The sequence below is a fragment of the Carassius auratus genome, chromosome 2, assembly GCF_003368295.1.
Source record: "Carassius auratus strain Wakin chromosome 2, ASM336829v1, whole genome shotgun sequence".
In the NCBI taxonomy this organism is placed as follows: Eukaryota; Metazoa; Chordata; class Actinopteri; order Cypriniformes; family Cyprinidae; genus Carassius; species Carassius auratus.
Genome location: NC_039244.1, coordinates 6,780,999 through 6,799,805, shown reverse-complemented (window position 1 = coordinate 6,799,805; position 18,807 = coordinate 6,780,999). Strand labels below are relative to the sequence as shown.

The window sequence follows — 18,807 nt, the reverse complement described above, 5'->3', positions numbered from 1 at the left end:
ATTTTATGTCTGCCTTTTTCAGGATAGTTGAAAAACGCACATTTTAGTTTTAATTTAGTGTTAACAAAAGTAATGCCATTTAAGGTTTGCACTAAAGATCGGTCAAATGTGTCTAAACGTATTACTGGTAGCATAAGTTTTGAATTTATTATTGCCTTCACGGCTAATTCTGTACCTAACCAAGAAGCAGTTGATATTAAATATGCTTGCTACCATCTCTCTAGTTTGCAATGGGCTGGAAATGGGGCCTCTGGCCAATGTCCTGTCAATCAATGCCAGCAACATCGATTCCTTTGAGAACTGCACAAAAATCAGCGGAGATGTTGCAATTCTCACCACAACATTTAATGGGTGAGAAGGATGTTTCGCATTCTCTGAATAACCAAGAATATTAGTACCATTCCATGTTGCTTAAAGACAATTATACTGTTATATAATATTATATATTTTTGAATTATTTATATTTGTGTGATTGAGCCAAAAAAAAAAAAAAACTCTTTGATATCCTTTTTATTATTATTATTATTATTATTTACAGTGACCCGCATACTAATACTCCAGGACTGGACCCGGCCAAACTCAATGTATTTAAAACTGTAAAAGAAATCACCGGTGAGAATGCAGTGGTTTAATATTGGACATTTGTAATGATTAAAATAATGTGTCATGTAGGGGAACTTTGGCCCCTCCGTGTTCGTAAACCTTCCTGAAGATCTCATTCCTCTCCCAACTCAAAGGCTACCTGGTGATTCAGCAGTGGCCAACAGACATGCCATCCCTCAGTGCCTTCGAAAACCTTGAGGTCATCCGTGGACGTACAAAAAAGCAGTAAGTCAATAAAAAATACTGCAATCTCAAATATGTCAGCAATCTCAGAAAATTTTGACACATTGCTGCTCCTAAATGAATCCTTTCGTTCTTGCTCCCACAGAACATTCAGCTTTGCCGTTACCAATACTGTAATCACACATTTAGGCCTGCGTTCTCTGAGGGAAATCAGTGACGGTGATGTGGTCATCCGTCAGAATGAGCATCTCTGCTACACCAGCCCTGACCACTGGAGACGCCTCTTCAGATCTGAACACCAGACTGTCAAAATGTCATCAAATGCTAATGCTATCACCTGTGGTAATGAATAACACCTGTCAAATTATTTCAATGTAGTTCACCTAAAAATTAGAGTTTTGTTCTAGGTTACTCACCCTTGTGTCATTCCAAACCTGCACTGTATGTGGCTTTTTTTTTCTTCTGTAAAGCGCAAAAGGAGAATTTTTCACACAGTCCTTTTCCACAGCTCATAGTGACCACATATGTCAAGCTAAAAAAAACACACAAAACATCACTTATATGATGTCTAAGTTTCTGTCTAGTGTTTTATAATGGAAAAAGACTATGCAGTGGTATGTTTAATGACTAAATAGTTTGTAGAAGCCTTCAATACTGTTAAATAAATATTTAAATATTGTAAAAAAAACATTTTATAATTTGGGGGTGGGGGGTGTAGACATTCAATTCAATTCAATTCAATTCAAGTTTATTTGTATAGCGCTTTTTACAAAACAAATCGTTACAAAGCAACTTTACAGAAAATTATGTTTCTACAATATTTAGTAGTAGCTAGTAGTTTGTGCACATTTGACAGGATTTTAGAAAAACTAAAAAATAATAATAATACAAGACGTAGTCAGCTAGACGATGAACTATCAATATTATTAATTAAGTTATTATATGATTAAGTCACACATTTAGGAATAATTGTTAGTTCTGTTTGTTCATTCAGGGTTAGCATCATCTGAGGTCCTCTGAGGGTCAGCATCATCTCTTCTCAGGTGTTCTGGATCCAGACTGGAGCTTGTGTAAATCCTAGTTACCACGGGATGTGAATCCCGTGGCAAAACATAGAAACAAAATACAGACATCATTAGCATAGCTGCTGATCCAACAAAGTAAAATTAGTTTAACCCAAGCTAATGAATAAAAATGCACCTTTGATCAGATGCAACTACACTCACAATTAAAAAGATACATTATTCGAATGCTTGGCGAAAGAGATGTGTTTTTAATCTAGATTTAAACAGAGAGAGTGTGTCTGAACCCCGAACATTATCAGGAAGGCTATTCCAGAGTTTGGGAGCCAAATGTGAGAAGGCTCTACATATTTGCAAATATTTGCAGGAGTCTCATTTTTTATGATATCTTATTCAAATTTGAAATAGAAACTCCTGAGACATGTGACTTTCTTTTCTAGATTGCTCCAGGACTCATTTCATGTATTTTTATATCAAATAAAAAAATATTTAAGTGCGGTAAAAAAAAAAAATTCAAGGCACTTCAGTGTCTATAACCTTCAATATTTTGAGCATAATCAAATCTGGTTGATGAAAAGTAAAGCCCAAAGGGTATTCTTTCCAAAGACACCAAAATTATGTTTGTAACACACTGAAGTAGGAAACTGTTACAATTATAAGTTAGGTATAGCACTTTTTGCTGTCAGTCCCATTATGGGGGGTGCTGGCTAACAGGTTAACGATACATAAATGTATTTCATATAACTTATGAATAACATTAATAACATAAATGACGGGTTTAGTGCATGAGTAAATAGTCCCAGAATTCCTTCAGTATTCCTTCAAATACAAGCATCCATTTGAAATGGAATGCTTCACATTTTTGCTTTTACAGACATTTGACTCAAGCTTGATTTAAAAGACATGTTCTATCTTTTGTGTTGAAATCTTATCTGAATGTCTGTGTTACAGCGAATCAGAACAGCACATGTGATGAGATGTGCACAAATGATGGCTGCTGGGGTCCTGGTCCCACTATGTGCTTCACTTGTAAGCATTTCACCCGTAAAAAACACTGTGTGGCTTCCTGCAACCTGCTGGCAGGGTGAGTGAGAGCTCTATTATGCCTTCTCAATTTAGCCATGTTTAAACTCAAAATAACAGCGATACAGTATGCCATGTCTCTGATTGCAAGCATTTAAATCCTTATCTTAATGTAAAACATTTAATGCAGGTAAAAAAAATAAAACTACACACAGATACAGTGTATGGAAATTTCTGTAAAAGTGGCACAACTACGAAGTGAATTTGGTCCTTTAGCTGTAATTTTGGTGATTTTTTTTTTTTGGGTGGGATCAATTCTCACTATTTAACTATTAACTGACTTTTTAACTCCTTATTGCTTCATATTAATTATAAGTAAGGTATTTGTTAGATTTAGGTGGGATCATGGTCATGTAGAATAAGGCATTAGTATGTGCTTTATAAATACTAATAAACAGCCAATATGTTAGTAATATGCATGCTAATAAGCAACTAGTTAATTTTGAGAACTGGTCCATAAAATAAAGTATTACCATTTGTTTTTACAATGATGATTTCATATATACTGACCAGAATGGATTTCTGTCCATACAGGGAGCCGCGTGAATATGAGGTCAATAAAACGTGTGTCGAATGCGACCCTGAATGTCAGCTTATGAATGAAAACCTGACCTGCACTGGCCCTGTAAGTATCAAACCAGTCCTACAGTACCACATGTTCTGCTGTCAGTAAACAGTGTTTATTCTTCATTTTAAAAAAGCTGATGGCAGCACACCAGTCTCTCAAGCCAATGTTTACTGTCCCAGTTGTGTCCTGGAGACATTCACATCACTTGAAGACTGTAGAAAAGTTGCTTGTTGCATCTAATCGCCAGCTTTTGTCCAGGGACCCGACAAATGTACATTTTGTGCAAACTACAAAGATGGGCCGCACTGTGTACCACGCTGCCCGCAAGGCATACCTGGAGAGAAAGACATACTCATTTGGAAATACGCTGACAGCATGCGAGTGTGCCAGCCCTGTCATAAGAACTGCACCCAGGGGTGAGAGAGGCATCGTATGTGATGCTTTTATTTGAATGTGATGACATGAAACGGTCATTTGTGCAATTTGACCAGGTTCATCAGGGATTGCAGCGTACACTAATTGTGATTTAATAATTTGATGTTTTGTTTGCAGGTGTACTGGGCCTGATCTGAACGACTGCAAAGATTTCAAAGTGTAAGAAGCGAATCTTGTTGTATACATTACTTCTCCAGAATATCCCAAGAATCACTAAAAATGTTAATCCTCTTAAATCACCGTAGTTTCTTTCGGGGAAAAAAAATAAAAAAAAAAGTAATAAAGAGGCTGTGAATTAGAACATATTTTTCAAAAATGATACCAAATGCACAAGCCTTAATCATTTGCATAAATGAAAATGATGCATATGGTGAGAAATAAAGGAAGATATCCTTCTTAAGAGCAGTGTGCTTTTTTGCTGAATTGTGAGAAATATAGAAAAGACTTTAGCATGTACAGGAACATGATGCATCATCCAACTCTTATGTCTAGGGTTTAACGTTATTCTTCATTTAGGGTTTCAATCTTTTACCCTAAAGAAATTTATAAATTAAACTCAAAGCAATTCGAAAGGAATAATTCTCACAAATGTTGATGTTCAGATGAATTCAACATTAATTAGAGCACAACTACTCAATCAGTTTTGAGATTAAGTGACATCTGCGGTCGAGAGAGGACTTTCTTCCACTACATGTAAAAAGTTTAACCTGGTAATGTTCTTGTAGTTCAGGTTTGCCCATGATTGCCGCTGGTGTGGTTGGAAGTCTGCTGGCTTTTGTTATCCTGAGTCTAGGAGTTGCTGTTCTACTGCGCAGACAGCACATCAAAAAGAAGAGAACCCTACGAAGACTCCTGCAAGAAAGAGAGGTAAGATCTCAAGACAACCGTATTCTGAATGTTTTGAGGATCTATTGTTAAACAACCAAACGCTTATGGTGTGTACACACCAAAAGCAAAGTGAATATTTGCATTGCTCTAGATTACTTGCAGCATGTGACAAACGTCTTTGCTCTGACTTTGGATGTAATCTACTCACGCAAATAATTGCATTTGCTGGAAGAGAGCTGCAGAGCTTGGTGAAACCATGTAAGATCAATTCAGTGAAGCCTGCTTACTGTTGTAGTGTCAACATTAAATATTATGAATGCTGATGGAAATCAGTCATTGAGGCAATAGCTTCCGCGAATACAGATAAATGTCATCCCATCCTAATTCAAAGACAGGATGTGTGTTTGTGTGTGGAGGGGAGCTTTCCTGACTCTATTTGTCTCTATAGCTAGTGGAGCCTCTGACCCCCAGCGGCGAAGCCCCCAACCAGGCCTTGCTGCGCATCCTCAAAGAGACGGAGTTCAAGAAGATCAAAGTGCTTGGGTCCGGAGCTTTCGGCACTGTGTATAAGGTGACTGACCTCCCTTTAAAGGGATAGTTCACTCAAAAAAAGAACATTCTGTCATCATTTACTCACCCTTCATACAGGTTTGGAGCAACTTAACGGTGAGTAAATGATTTTTGAGTGAACTGTCCCTTTAAGGTTGCTTGTTTAAATACTTGTTGCTATGTGCTTTTCTAATTTCATTTCCCTTTTCTCTAGATCTGTAGACATAAATATTATCTTGTTATGTCAGGATGATTTCAGCTGTGAAACCTCATCGGTTACAAAACACTGGGTGTTGCTTTGTTTGCGACATGAAATATTAAGACAGATATGTGTCTGTTCCTGCAGGGCTTGTGGGTTCCAGAGGGAGAGAATGTGAAAATCCCTGTTGCCATTAAGGTCTTACGAGAAGCCACGTCTCCCAAAGCAAACACAGAGATCTTGGATGTGAGTATTAGAGTCTGAATCTCAGTTTTTCGTCCCGTCAAATTTGACCTTATTCACGATTTAGACTGTGATTCAAGATCTTGTTTTCAGTTTACTGCTGGAAATGCTGCTTAGACAATTAAAAAAGGGTTTAACAAGTTGTTTGCAGATGCCACTTGGTTTGATATTTTGCATTTGCAAGTTTACGGAGCCCCGCACATGACATGCAAGAAAAAATAAATAAAAAATAAATAAATTGTGTTCACGATTTACTAATTCGTTCCCTCAATGTACTAAAACGTGCACACGATTGCTATTGCGTTCCCTCGATTTGCTAAATCGCGCGCACGATTTAGCAAATCGAGCAAACGAATTAGGAAATTGTGCGCACAATTTATAAATCAAGTGAACAAAATGGTAAATCGAGGGAACACAATAGTAAATCGAGGGAACGCAATAGTAATCATGTGCACGTTTTAGTACATTGAGAGAACTAATTAGTAAATCGCTCACACAATTTAGCCTAATATTTTTTTTCTGCATGTCATGTGCGGGGCTCCATAGAAGTTAGCCTTTTAAGTGTGGCTTAAATTTCCAAATACTTTTTGGGGCACTATAATCTTGTCTCGATCAAAAACAAAATTAAAAAGTTGGCTTTGTATTTCCCCAAAATCAAGCACTTTTCTCTGCATTCTTTGCCTATAATTTGAGTATTCATGCATCTGTGCTGTATCTGTGTGATCCAGTTAACATGTCAATAATTTCAGTAAACACCGACAGTAAAATCAACATTTCGTCATTCTAGTTAAGATGATGACTGTGCAGATAAGGCCTTATTTTCCAGTGAATTCTTTACTACATAACCTCGAGTTAAAGGGTAACCTGACCAGTTCCCGCTGGATGTTGTGTTGAGTTGATATAGAACAGAAAACTTCCTGCTTTCTGCGTGCATTCCATCACTGCAACAGCAAACAAGACCTTTCTAACTCCTTCTAAAGAATGTCATTTCCTCAAGTATTCTGTTTGATTGTGAGGATGTGGCTGCGCAGGCTGCTTCTCGGGGTCACTTTGAAGATAACTCGCCCAGTACAGTATAACCTTCTGAGAGTCTGCAGAAACTGAAATCTAACAGATCTGCACAGTCCTTTGAACATAAAAAAGAAAAGAAAAGAATTGAAAGGGGGTTGTTGGTATTGGCTCTGGATTATTGACCAGGGGTTTGATTATTGTGTTCCTGCTAAGTTTACTTTTTCTTCAGAACGCCAGGCCTCCACATCTCTGCAAATATTTTGTAATGCGCTCTAGGCACCTCATTTGTTAGTTTTAAGTCTGTAGGGACTATATACAGCGACTGTCTAGTATATACTGTATATGTAGCATTTGTGTTGAGCTCATTTGTTTGTATCTACAGGAGGCCTATGTGATGGCGAGCACTGAGCATCCTCACGTGTGTCGTCTGCTCGGCATCTGCTTGACCTCCACCGTCCAGCTTATCACCCAGTTGATGCCCTACGGCTGTTTGCTGGACTACGTCAGAGAAAATAAGGAGAGCATTGGCTCTCAACCCCTGCTCAACTGGTGTGTGCAGATTGCTAAGGTAAAGGATTGTCATAAGTCATTTCGTTTGATGATGATCATGTCTTGAGATGTCAATTTAATGTGTTCAATTTAAGAAATCTAAATTGTTTCCTTTTTAACATTTATTTTAGTATTTAAATGTATTATTTTAAATAAAATGATGAATTACAATTATAAGCAATTCATTTGATTCATTATTAATTGATATGCTTCTCTAGTTTAATTTACACCACAGTATTTTCTCCCATTTCTCAATTTGCCCTATTTGAAAGGCTGAAAATGCATATCTCATTTCTGAAGTGCAAATCAGTAGCTGTGAAGATTCTTTTAAGAGACTGGCCTTTTTTGTCCTCACTGCTGAGGGAATAACATTTCTTATTTGATCCGAGTATGACTAGAAAATGTGGTGATATGATTGATATGATGATTTAGCATTCCGAGGAAACCTTGATCAAATATACTTTCATGTTCTCAAATACAGCCTGACTTTTTTTAATAGCATCAGTTTGCACAGTGATTTATGTAACAGTTGTGTTTCCAATTATTCCCTAATGATCCATTTAATGTTTTTCCAAACCTATGCACTTCTTAGAGCCTATTTACACTTATTTAAGTCGATCAGTCACTGAATGACATTTGATTTGATGATGAACAGGTTTTTTTGTTGTTTTTGATATGTCAATTTAAAAATTTCAGTCCAATTAATGTTTTTTAAACAAATTTATTAATAATATTATTTATAACAATTATCAACAATTAATTGGATTAATTATTAATTGACGGGCCACCCCAGTTTTATCCAGGCACTTCTTAGAGCCCATTTACATTTTCTGTAGTCACTTCACTGTCATGATTAGTCAGTTTGCAATCAGAATCATTATGTAAGTTCCATTTAAATTCAAAATGCATAAAAATCTAATAATAATAGGAATTCATATATATATATATATATGAATGTCTCCATGTCCCTCCATATGATGACATTATTTCGTTTGGATCTGATAAATGTTTTGTATGTGGCTCATAAACCCTGCTCTTTTCATGATTGCATGATGGAACTGCCAAATGTAAATGCTCCTGTATCATAAAACATTTGGAAGCTTTTGGGATGATATGCAGACATGAAGGCCACATTAAATAATTTGATTTTGTTACCATTGAATTTTCATTCCAGCTTGAAGGAGCACATCATCATATTAGCTCATGTCAACAAATCTTTTGAATTTCTCTGACTTTTATTAGGGAATGAGTTACTTAGAAGAGCGCCATCTTGTGCACAGAGACTTGGCTGCTCGTAATGTGCTGGTGAAGAACCCTCAACATGTAAAGATCACTGATTTTGGCCTGGCCAAGCTGTTGAATGCTGATGAGAAGGAATATCACGCAGAGGGTGGAAAGGTGTGGTATTTCTTTTTGTGAGAAAGTGGATCTCAATTGCAGAATTTAAGCATTTGAAAAACTTTTCTTTAACTGTCAAGACCAATTTATTTGTATAGCGCTTTTCACAATACACGTAATTACAGAAATTCATACGGTTTATAATGCCTTAGTGCTTTACTGTAAACTGTCATAAACACTAAATGAAGTGATGAATGTGGCCTCATTAGTGTCTCAACAGTATAAGACTAGGACTACTAACAATCAGATGTTCATCTTCAGAAAGCATCCAATGTGTTCACTTCCAATTATAACATTTGAAATAGAGATTGCATGTTTCACATTGTTTCTATGTCTGTCTGTATCCTTCAACAGGTGCCAATAAAATGGATGGCACTGGAATCCATCCTGCAAAGGACATACACCCACCAGAGTGATGTCTGGAGTTATGGTGACTAACAGTTTGATAATATCAGAAATATTTGCCATTGCTTTTTTCAGACATTAAAGTTAACATTAAAAAGTTTTGGTCCATTTAACTTTAGTACACAAAAGAAAACTCATTAAGAAAAAAAAAAGTTTTTTTTTTTAAATTGTAGGAAGTGGATAGGTTTGATTTTGATTCATGTTGACTTTAATAGCTTTCTCAGTATTGAATGAATTTATCAGTTCTTGACTGAATGATATGCTACTAGGTGTGACAGTCTGGGAACTGATGACATTTGGAACAAAGCCCTATGATGGAATTCCTGCAAGTGAAATTGCCGAAGTTCTAGAGAAAGGAGAGAGGCTTCCACAGCCTCCTATCTGCACCATTGATGTGTACATGATAATGGTTAAATGTAAGTGTGATTCATTGCTGTACTGTGAAGTAGACATATATAGTTCTTTCTTCCAGTTTAATAAATGGTTTTCACACATGAAACCCATTAATGTGCCATACAATTGTTAAATCTATTTTTCCAGTAAAGGAAAAAGCTTTGTGTGTTTTATACATATTGTCCATAAAACAATTGTTATGAGGGGGAACCAGTGATAGAATTAGTTCCCTCTGAAAGATAAGATATGACCAAAGCAAGAAAAAGCATTTTTTGAACTGCTTAGTAACTCATCATTCTTTATATAGCTCTAGTAGTGATGACTTCTTCTTTTTTTTAGGGATATATAGATCATTCAATACTGATTATTATTATTGTTGTTGTTGTTGTTGTTTCATATTATTAAATTGATAAGATTGTCAAGTTATGGTTGACTAACTTAAAATGGCAGATTCTTCAAATTATTTTGTTTAATTAAATTCAAAATGAAACGCTACAACTATAATTCTAATTCCTGAAAGAAATTTTAGGCTTAGCAACACTAACACTATTTCCAATATGATACTGATATATTGTGCATCGCTAATTTAATTGCATCTGAAAAAAAAAAGATTTTGAAGCAACATTCGAGTAGTTTAAAGATACATTTAGAATTCTTAAATGTAAAGTTTTTCATCATCTCCTTTATCATCCAGGTTGGATGATTGATGCAGAGAGCAGGCCTCGCTTCAGGGAGCTCATCGCTGAGTTTGCTAAAATGGCACGTGACCCATCCCGCTATCTCGTCATTCAGGTAAGAGAAACACAAATCAGATTTCTTCATTGGAGCATTGCTCGCGTCTGATCACTGATCAATGCAATCAATTTATTTCTCTTCACTCTCTGAGGCAGAAGTCTCCAAACTCCTCCTTTCTAATCATCCTACTACTTGCCAGCTTGATCCTATTCCATCTCATCTCCTTCAAGTCATTTCTCCTGCAGTTGTTCTCCTGCACTCACTCACATCATTAACACATCCCTCCACACTGGTGTTTTTTTTTTCCTTATCATTTAGACAGGCTTGTATAACTCCACTACTTAAGAAACCCACCCTCAACCCATCTCTTTTAGAGAACTACAGACCAGTTTCCCTTCTTCCTTGCATTGCAAAAACACTTGAACGTGCTGTGTTCAACCAAGTTTCTGCATTTCTCACAGAGAACAACCTCCTTGACAGCAACCAATCTGGCTTCAGAAGTGGACATTCAACTGAGACTGGCTGGGTCTCAGTTGTTGAAGCACTTAGACTGGCAAGGGCTGAATACAAATCTTCAGTAGTTATCCTGCTTGATCTGTCAGCTGCTTTTGACACGGTTAAGCACCAGATCCTCCTATCAGCTCCTCCTAGTAGCTACTCACATCTCAGCTTGTCTAAAAGACATTTCTTGTTGGATGATGGACCGTCACCTTCAACTCAACCGTGCCAAGACAGAACTGCTTGTGATTGCAGCAAACCCATGGTTCCATCACAATTTCACCATCTAGTTAGGCTCATCAACCATAACTCCTTCAAAAACAGCTAGAAGCCTTGGAGTTATGATTGATGATCAGGTGACTTTCTCAGACCACATTGCTAAAACTGTCTGATCCTGCAGATTTGCTTTATTCAACATCAAGAAGATCAAGCCCTTTCTTTCGGATCATGCTGCACAACTCCTTGTTCAAGCTCTTGTTCTGTCCAGGCTGGACTATTGCAATGCCCTCTTGGCAGGTCTTCCAGACAGTTCTATCAAACCTTTACAATTAATCCAGAACGCGGCAGCAAGATTAATTTTAATGAGCAGAAAAGAATACAAGTCACACCTCTGTTTATCAATTTGCACTGGCTTCCAATAGCTGCTCGCATAAAATTCAAGGCATTGATGTTTGCCTACAAAACTACCACTGGCTCTGCACCCATTTACCTAAATTTGTTACTTCAGACTTATGTGCCCTCTAGAAGCTTGCGTTCTGCAAGTGAATGTCGCTTGATTGGGCCATCCCAAAGAAGCACAAAGTCACTTTTACGGACTTTTAAATTTAATGTTCCCTCCTGGTGGAATGACCTGCCCAACTCAATCCGAGCAGCTGAGTCCTTAGCCATCTTCAAGAATCGGCTTAAAACACATCTCTTCCATCTTTATTTGACCCTCTAACTTTAGCACTCACTATTCTAATTCTATTCATTAAAAAATGTAACTACCTTTCTAATCTTTTTGTATTCTATTTTATTTTCATTTATTACGCAATTATCTGTGTGTGTGTGTGTGTGTGTGTGTGTGTGTGTGTGTGTGTGTGTGTGTGTGTGTGTGTGTGTGTGTGTGTGTGTGTGTATATAAATATATATTTATCTGTGTGTATATAATTATCTGTGTGTGTGTGTGTGTATAAATATATATATATATATATATATATATATATATATATATATATATATATATATATATATATATATATATATATACACCTCTAACACTAGCTTGCTCTATTCTTTTTCTATTCTATCTGTTTTCTTTTTATTTATTATATTATTTAAAAGCCCTTGCTATGTGTACTGTGTTAAGCTAACTGAGACTTGTTATAGCACTTATATATCATTGCTCTTTTTGCTGTTTTTCTCATTTGTAAATCGCTTTGGATAAAAGCATCTGCTAAATTAATACATGTAATAATGTTTTCCTGTTTAACAGGGTGATGATCGGATGCATTTACCCAGTCCTTCTGACTCCAAGTTCTACCGCAGTCTGATGAGCGGAGAGCTGGATGAAGCTGTGGATGCAGATGAGTATTTAGTGCCCAATCACAGCTTCTTCAGCAGCCCCAGCACCTCCCGCACGCAGCTGCTGCACTCTGTGGTAATACACACACACACACACACACACACTTTTGTTTGCTTTAAAAAGTTTTTTTTTTCTTCTTTTTTTTTCGGCAGGGAAAGCCAGCTTTAAATAAGTGACAGTAAAGTATTTTACATTGTTACAAAAACATATTTCAAATATAACATGCTGTTCTTTTGAACTTTCTATTTATAAACAATCCTGAAAAAAAATGAAAATATACAACAAAAAATATTGAGAAGCACAATGTTTTCAACACTGATAATAAGAAATGTTTCTTGATCATCTGACGCTGAAGACTAATTTAGTTTTCAAAAAAATTTAAAATAGAAACCAGTTATTAAAAATGTTACATTACCTTAATATTATTATTTTTATTGTTTTTTGATCATGTAAATGCAACCTGTTAAATGTTACTTAAATTACCAATATTAAAATGTATACTATTTTGTTTAAATAAATTCAAAGTAAAAAAAACTAAAATATTATAAATAAAGATAAACTCAGTAGTTAAATTTTAAGTTAATGTAGGCATCACAGCATCGTAATTACAATTTAAAAAATTATATTAAGTTTCAGTTTGAAACAGTTTTCCATTTTAGTTTTAAGGGCATACATGAATACCGGCCAATATACATTCAATATTACACAATGCCGATAAGTGAAGAAATCTTTAATTTTAGTCTATAACGATACTGTATAATGTGCTGCATGAGTGCACAGAGCTGTATGAATGAGTGTAGATCAAAGTAGGCGAGCAAAAATACAATTTAGAGTTCTATATTCTGTACTAAATTATATACTAAATGAATGCAATAGCCCTATGGACAGCCCGTCTTAAAACATCTGTCCCAGCTAAACAGTGACTGGATGTGATATCAGATCTGATGACAGTGTTGTGTGCTTTCGCTCAAAAGGACAGAAAGTTTATATTGCAGAGGCGTATGTACCTGGCCTGATTTTCGTCTTCTTCTAGTCTGGCCTTCTTCACCCACTTCCTGTTCCGCTGTCCTTCTGTTTCTTCGACTTCTCCCCCGCTTCCTCACAGCTGCCTCCTGATTAATGACCGTTCCGCAGCAGAAAAGCAAAGCATGTCTGTCCAAGACGACTGGCCAGGCCTCCGCGTTCTGAGTGTTTCCTGGCCTCAAGCCTGTCGCTATGTGCGTGCAAAGCTCCTTCAGCCTTTCAAGTCTGATTGCTTTCACGGGCAACACTTGTTAAATTTTTTTTGGCAGAACGAAGACTTTGAGCTCAGACGGAGTCTTATATAACACAGCCATTGAGGCATAGCCATTTAAGTCTGTAGTTTCTCTGGCAGATGGTAGCTTATTTAGCTTGTGTTTTTCCCCCTAGTTCCTTGTGTTTTATGAACGCATTTTGTAATGGTCCAGGAGAATCAATAAGGCTGGGTTCTGTTCTCCTCGAAACAGGTACAGGCCTGTTTTGTGCATGTGGTGTTGAATTCAAAGATATATCCAGTCCTCAGTCATCAGCTTTTAACACCCATTTGCACTATTTATTAAAAAACTATTGAAAGATAGCTTATTTCAGAACAGTATTTGCTTTACGTTACAAATATATACTTGTTTTTAAAGATTTAATAATAAACATGGTTACTATGTTTTGTTTCAGAGTCTCAACAGTAGCATTGGGAACTGTCATAGCAGAAACGGAGTAAGTTACATCAAATCAATTTCATTTTTATTTAAAGAGCACAATAAAAACAACAAGAGTTGACTACTGTTCTGTACAAACCATACTAAAATAAACAATATTATATTATAGACTGCAATGCAATAAAGGGAGGAGACATCAAAACACTAATAAGTTATTCACCTTAGACTGTAGGAGCATTTAAACATTTGGGTTTATACAGTAAGTAAATTCAGATTCAGATTAAACAAATCTGGGGGAAACCAGAAGACTATTCCACAGTTTTGTCCCAGCAATGGAAACAACAATTCATGCCACTACTTTAGTCTCGGGACCATCAAAAATCTTTGCTCAAGATTACCTCAGAGATCTAATAGAAGTATTTCCATTCAAAAGGTCAGACAGACAGGTAGGTACTAATCCGGTCAGAGCTTCAGTCAGAGATACCTGAAGTGCTTGAAGGCCCAAACACAATAACATCTGCTTTGCTCTTATTAAGAAAACGTGATATCAGACAGACATACTGCTAAAGGACCTTAAGCCTTTTTTTATTGTGCTTCAAGGACAAATAAATTTGATTGTCTCCTGCATAAAAATGAAAGGACACCCCATGCTTCATAAAAATGAGAAAAGAACAGGGTCCAAAAATGGAGCCCTGATGTACTCCATAATTCAAAACAGAATTAAATGAAGAAAAAAAATCAACATCTATTTAAAAAGTCATCATGTGCTGTATTAAAGTTAAATAGTATTTAACTATGTTAGTAATATTAAATAAATTATTTGAATAATAATATTTTCTATTATGTAATAAAATTTTTGATAGTAAGGAAACACCTACAATATAAATATGAAATGTAAGACAAAGTTCTACTTTTTATGCAGCTGTACCCAGCTGTGCTTTTGTGATCTTCTAGACACTCACCTATTGTTAATTTAACCGGTTTAACCACGATGATGCGTGCTTTAATATGCTATTGTTTTCTTGTCAGAATGGTTTCCCAGGAAGGGAGAACAGCCTAGTTCTGCGTTACATCCCAGACCCGACAGAACGCTTCCTCGAGGGAAACTTCCAGCCCACTCCAGGTTGGAATAGTACACATTTTTACACTGCTTTTTTACATAAAACTAAATCATCAGGGGGTGACAGGCTAGCAAGTGCACACTACTTGTAGGCTATATGTTTTTGAATTAGAAACAGCCTGTAATTTAAGTCTATTTTCACCAAAAACACTTCAAATTTAGCTTTGAAATCTCTGAATATGAAAATCTTGCCCATTGTGAACAGTTAAGTTTTTCAAAATATATAATGAAGTCATATAGGGTCGTATGGAGCCCCTAAAAGAATATGATGATGAAAAAAAAAAATTAGATGGGAGGGATTGCAAAAGTTTGCATGCAAACTCAAAGTTTCTCAGCCAATCACAAATCTTTCTCAAGCAGACAGAAAGTTTTCAGGAACATGTAAAACTTTTGCATGCACACACAAAGGTTCTTGGGGGATCGTTAAGGTTTTGCAAGAGAATTTCATTCTTTTTTATCACTACGTACGTCCCTTAAGGGCCTGCATAGGTTTGGAATGTCATGAGGGAAATTAAATGATTTTAGGTAGCAGTAACTGAAATAGATGTTAACATCCTCAGGGTATTTTTTTATGTAGAGTTAGAACATCTTAACGAACTGCTAATTAAAATAATTGATGGAATAAATTGTTTTTTTAACCCCATATTGTGCTCTTTCTCAGAATACATCAACCAGAAGGAATCACTGATGTCCAGCATGACCAACCCAATATACCAACACCCTGGACCCCCTCGCAAACTTCCGCAAAATTCATCTGCGCTGGACGAAACTGAGGAAGAATACCTGAACTGCTTTAAGAGCCCCACTGCTGCTGCTGGCGCCCTACCGGAGTATCTGAACACGTCCCACACGCAGATTCTCTCCAGTCAACCGTTCATCAGCGTTCAGGCCTTCAACCCCCAGAACAGCATGGACAACCCAGACTACCAGCAGGACTTCTGCCCCCTGGAGCTCAAAACATACACCAATGGCCACTTGCCGGCTGCAGAAAATCCAGAATACATGGGGCTGGAAGTGCACTAGCACATTACAGAGAAAAGCAACTGTTAAAATGAGCCACTTTACAGTTGGTAAAAGATGGAAGGACATCTATTTATAGCAAACATTTTGCCAAGTTGTCTGACAGGTATGCCTGCCGCCAATGACAATTGTGGCTCTCTCTAAATGACTATGAATGACAACAGGATAGTAATCCCACGCCAATGCCAGTAGAAATATGCTGGTGTGCTGAAATGGCATATCATGAAACAAGCTTGTCAACATGCATGTAAAGTTTTTTAAGAGATGTGGTTGCAGTCAGGTTAAAGAAATAGTTCACCCCAAAATTAAAATGTTGTCATCATTTACTCATCCTCATGTTGTTCCGAACCTGTATACGTTTCTTTATGTTGAACACAAAATAATATATTTTGAGGATTTTGAAGAATCAAACTGTTGTTGAATACTATGGAAATAGTATGGAAGTCAGTGGAGACCATCAGCTGTTTGATTAGCAGCATTCTTCAAAATATCTTATTTTATGTTCAACATAAGAAAGAAAATAATACAGGTTTGGAATGACATGAGTATATTTTTAGACGAGCTATCCCTTTAATAATGTTTTAAATTAGCAAAAGATTACAAAATTGCACTGTGCTCAATAGTGTCTGTAACCATAAAACTTAGTTTTAAAGGTACAGTTGCACCAAAATGTATTTGAACACTGAAGTCGCATATAAAAATGTGAGAATTCTATTGCATTACAAAATATTAAGCTAAGTGACATCTCCCAACAAAAACAGTGTAGTTCATCATATTAATACATGAACATGTTCCACAGTTTGTCTTCATTTTGAAAATAACACTACAAACAGACTTCTAATATTTATTTTTTTGAAATTCGTATTTTTATTCAGCAGCAAGTAAACTGATCAGACGTGACAGTTAGACTGTAGCATATTTCAAAAAAGTACATTTCAAATCAACATCCGTTTGGATTTTCATTTAAAAAAATCTAAAAATAATCTGTCCCACAAAAAAAAATATTAAGCAGCAAAAACTGTTCTCAACATTAATAAGAAATAATTAGAATGTTTTTTGTTTTTTGTTTTTACCACAAAATCAGAATATTAGTATGATTTCTGAAGGATCATGTGACTGATGACTGGAGTGATGGCTGATAAAACCGTAAATAAATTACATTTTAAAATACAGTAAAAAAGAAAATAGTTATTTGAAATTATAACAATATTGTACACAATTACTGTATTTTTGATCAAATAAATGTAGACTTGGTGAGCATAAAAGATTTCTTTTGAAAACATTGAAAACAAAAATTTTACATACCCCAAACATTTGAACAGTAGTGTATGACAACTTCATATTTTGAAAAACGTAATAAACTGGACTAAAATGTCCCCTTTGTTTTTATATTATAGGCTAATGCAAAGCCATTTATAGACTTTAATAGTGGCTCAAGCAACCAAATTATTTTTGGGTACACACTGTAAACTGAACTCAGAGGTTGTTTAATTCCTCTCTGCTGTGAATGAAAGTCAAATTTGAGTTAAATTCAAGATTTAACTGCTATGTTTTTGCTGGAAATGTTGGCTGTTTTGGACAGGGCTGTGACAATGAACTGTGTATGGATAGATGCAGCTTCTTCCAAAGGCCAACATAAGATTGGTACTTGTACAGAACTGTAATATATGGCTGGTATTTGCATTATTGTATCTAACAGAGTATTTTATCCATTGTCATAAAAACCACATATAGGGTCACTGATATATTTCATGTCTGTTTGTTTGTCCATGTGTCTTCACCCTCCTGTACCTTTCTTGTATTTTGTAATGGTAACTCAATGAATCTGACACATATCTCACATGCTTGATCTCTATGATGACTGTTACATAAAACTAAGTAATGTGGTTGGATATCTTAAATTCACTATCCTTCTTGCTTTGATCATTCCTTTGAAAATTTGCATTTGCCCTCAGAATATGGTGACAATGTCCCTTCTTGTCTTTTGTTAAGTAAATTCAATAAAGTCTTGTTTTTATGAGAGTTGGTCTGTACTTGTTAATTGTGTGTTATAACATCAGTAGTGTTTTACCTGCTACCTAATCAGACCTAATTTCTTCAAAGCTTTTTGAATTAATAATTCTAATTAATAGTCATGCTTGAACTTAACAGTTATGCATATCACCCACTTTTATGATCACAAATGTGTGAACAAAATGCAAGGTTTAAGAACGTTTCGGATTATGCATCTAACCATGGTTCCCTTTCAGTCGGTCATGTTCGACGTTAAGAATGGGATCTTGCCCAAGAGCCCAATCACCTTCGAGTGGTACAAAACGAGCCAATGGTACACAAAGTACCTTGGTCTGCGGAATTTGCATCGCGAGCTCCGCCCCGCAGAGCGGGTATATAAGGAGCAATGCGAGCAACTCTCATTCAAGCTTTCGCTTCGGAGCCGAGCACATCGCTTGCTGCAATCACCGGAGTGTCACAAGCAAGAGCTGGTGTTGGTGTGACGGCGCGATTCAGCGGTTCGTTTGGGTCTCCTGCGACAGCTCCCGCGTTCCCCTGAGCGCTTCAACACCCCTAAATGAGAAATTTCTCTCACAAAAGAGATACGGGCCGATTTGCGTCTTTTTAAAGATGTCATTTCGCCTGTGTGTTTCTGGGTGCGGTCAATACATCGCTCCTCGTGACGGTCATGATCGCTGTGTCACGTGTCTGGGCTTCCAGCACGCGGAGACTGCGT

General features: G+C 36.4%; 1 protein-coding gene across 2 annotated transcripts in view; it reads left to right on the top strand.

Annotated features, from left to right (window-relative positions):
* Positions 1 to 18,101, top strand: part of LOC113114389 (epidermal growth factor receptor-like) — a 57,285-nt gene extending 39,184 nt beyond the window's left edge. Inside the window, exons 9-28 of one of the 2 annotated variants that reach the window (XM_026281320.1) lie at positions 225 to 351; positions 539 to 612; positions 738 to 828; positions 932 to 1,128; positions 2,760 to 2,892; positions 3,426 to 3,516; positions 3,718 to 3,875; positions 4,012 to 4,053; positions 4,620 to 4,761; positions 5,171 to 5,293; positions 5,618 to 5,716; positions 7,107 to 7,292; positions 8,516 to 8,671; positions 9,026 to 9,101; positions 9,346 to 9,492; positions 10,164 to 10,261; positions 12,177 to 12,341; positions 13,956 to 13,997; positions 14,969 to 15,062; positions 15,721 to 18,101. In XM_026281320.1, the coding sequence (XP_026137105.1) occupies positions 225 to 351; positions 539 to 612; positions 738 to 828; positions 932 to 1,128; positions 2,760 to 2,892; positions 3,426 to 3,516; positions 3,718 to 3,875; positions 4,012 to 4,053; positions 4,620 to 4,761; positions 5,171 to 5,293; positions 5,618 to 5,716; positions 7,107 to 7,292; positions 8,516 to 8,671; positions 9,026 to 9,101; positions 9,346 to 9,492; positions 10,164 to 10,261; positions 12,177 to 12,341; positions 13,956 to 13,997; positions 14,969 to 15,062; positions 15,721 to 16,082 (2,603 nt within the window). In that variant the 3' untranslated portion in view covers positions 16,083 to 18,101. The remainder of the gene's footprint in view (positions 1 to 224; positions 352 to 538; positions 613 to 737; positions 829 to 931; positions 1,129 to 2,759; positions 2,893 to 3,425; positions 3,517 to 3,717; positions 3,876 to 4,011; positions 4,054 to 4,619; positions 4,762 to 5,170; positions 5,294 to 5,617; positions 5,717 to 7,106; positions 7,293 to 8,515; positions 8,672 to 9,025; positions 9,102 to 9,345; positions 9,493 to 10,163; positions 10,262 to 12,176; positions 12,342 to 13,955; positions 13,998 to 14,968; positions 15,063 to 15,720) is intronic. The other variant, XM_026281329.1, reaches the window with a different exon arrangement.
* Positions 18,102 to 18,807: the final 706 nt, after the last annotated feature.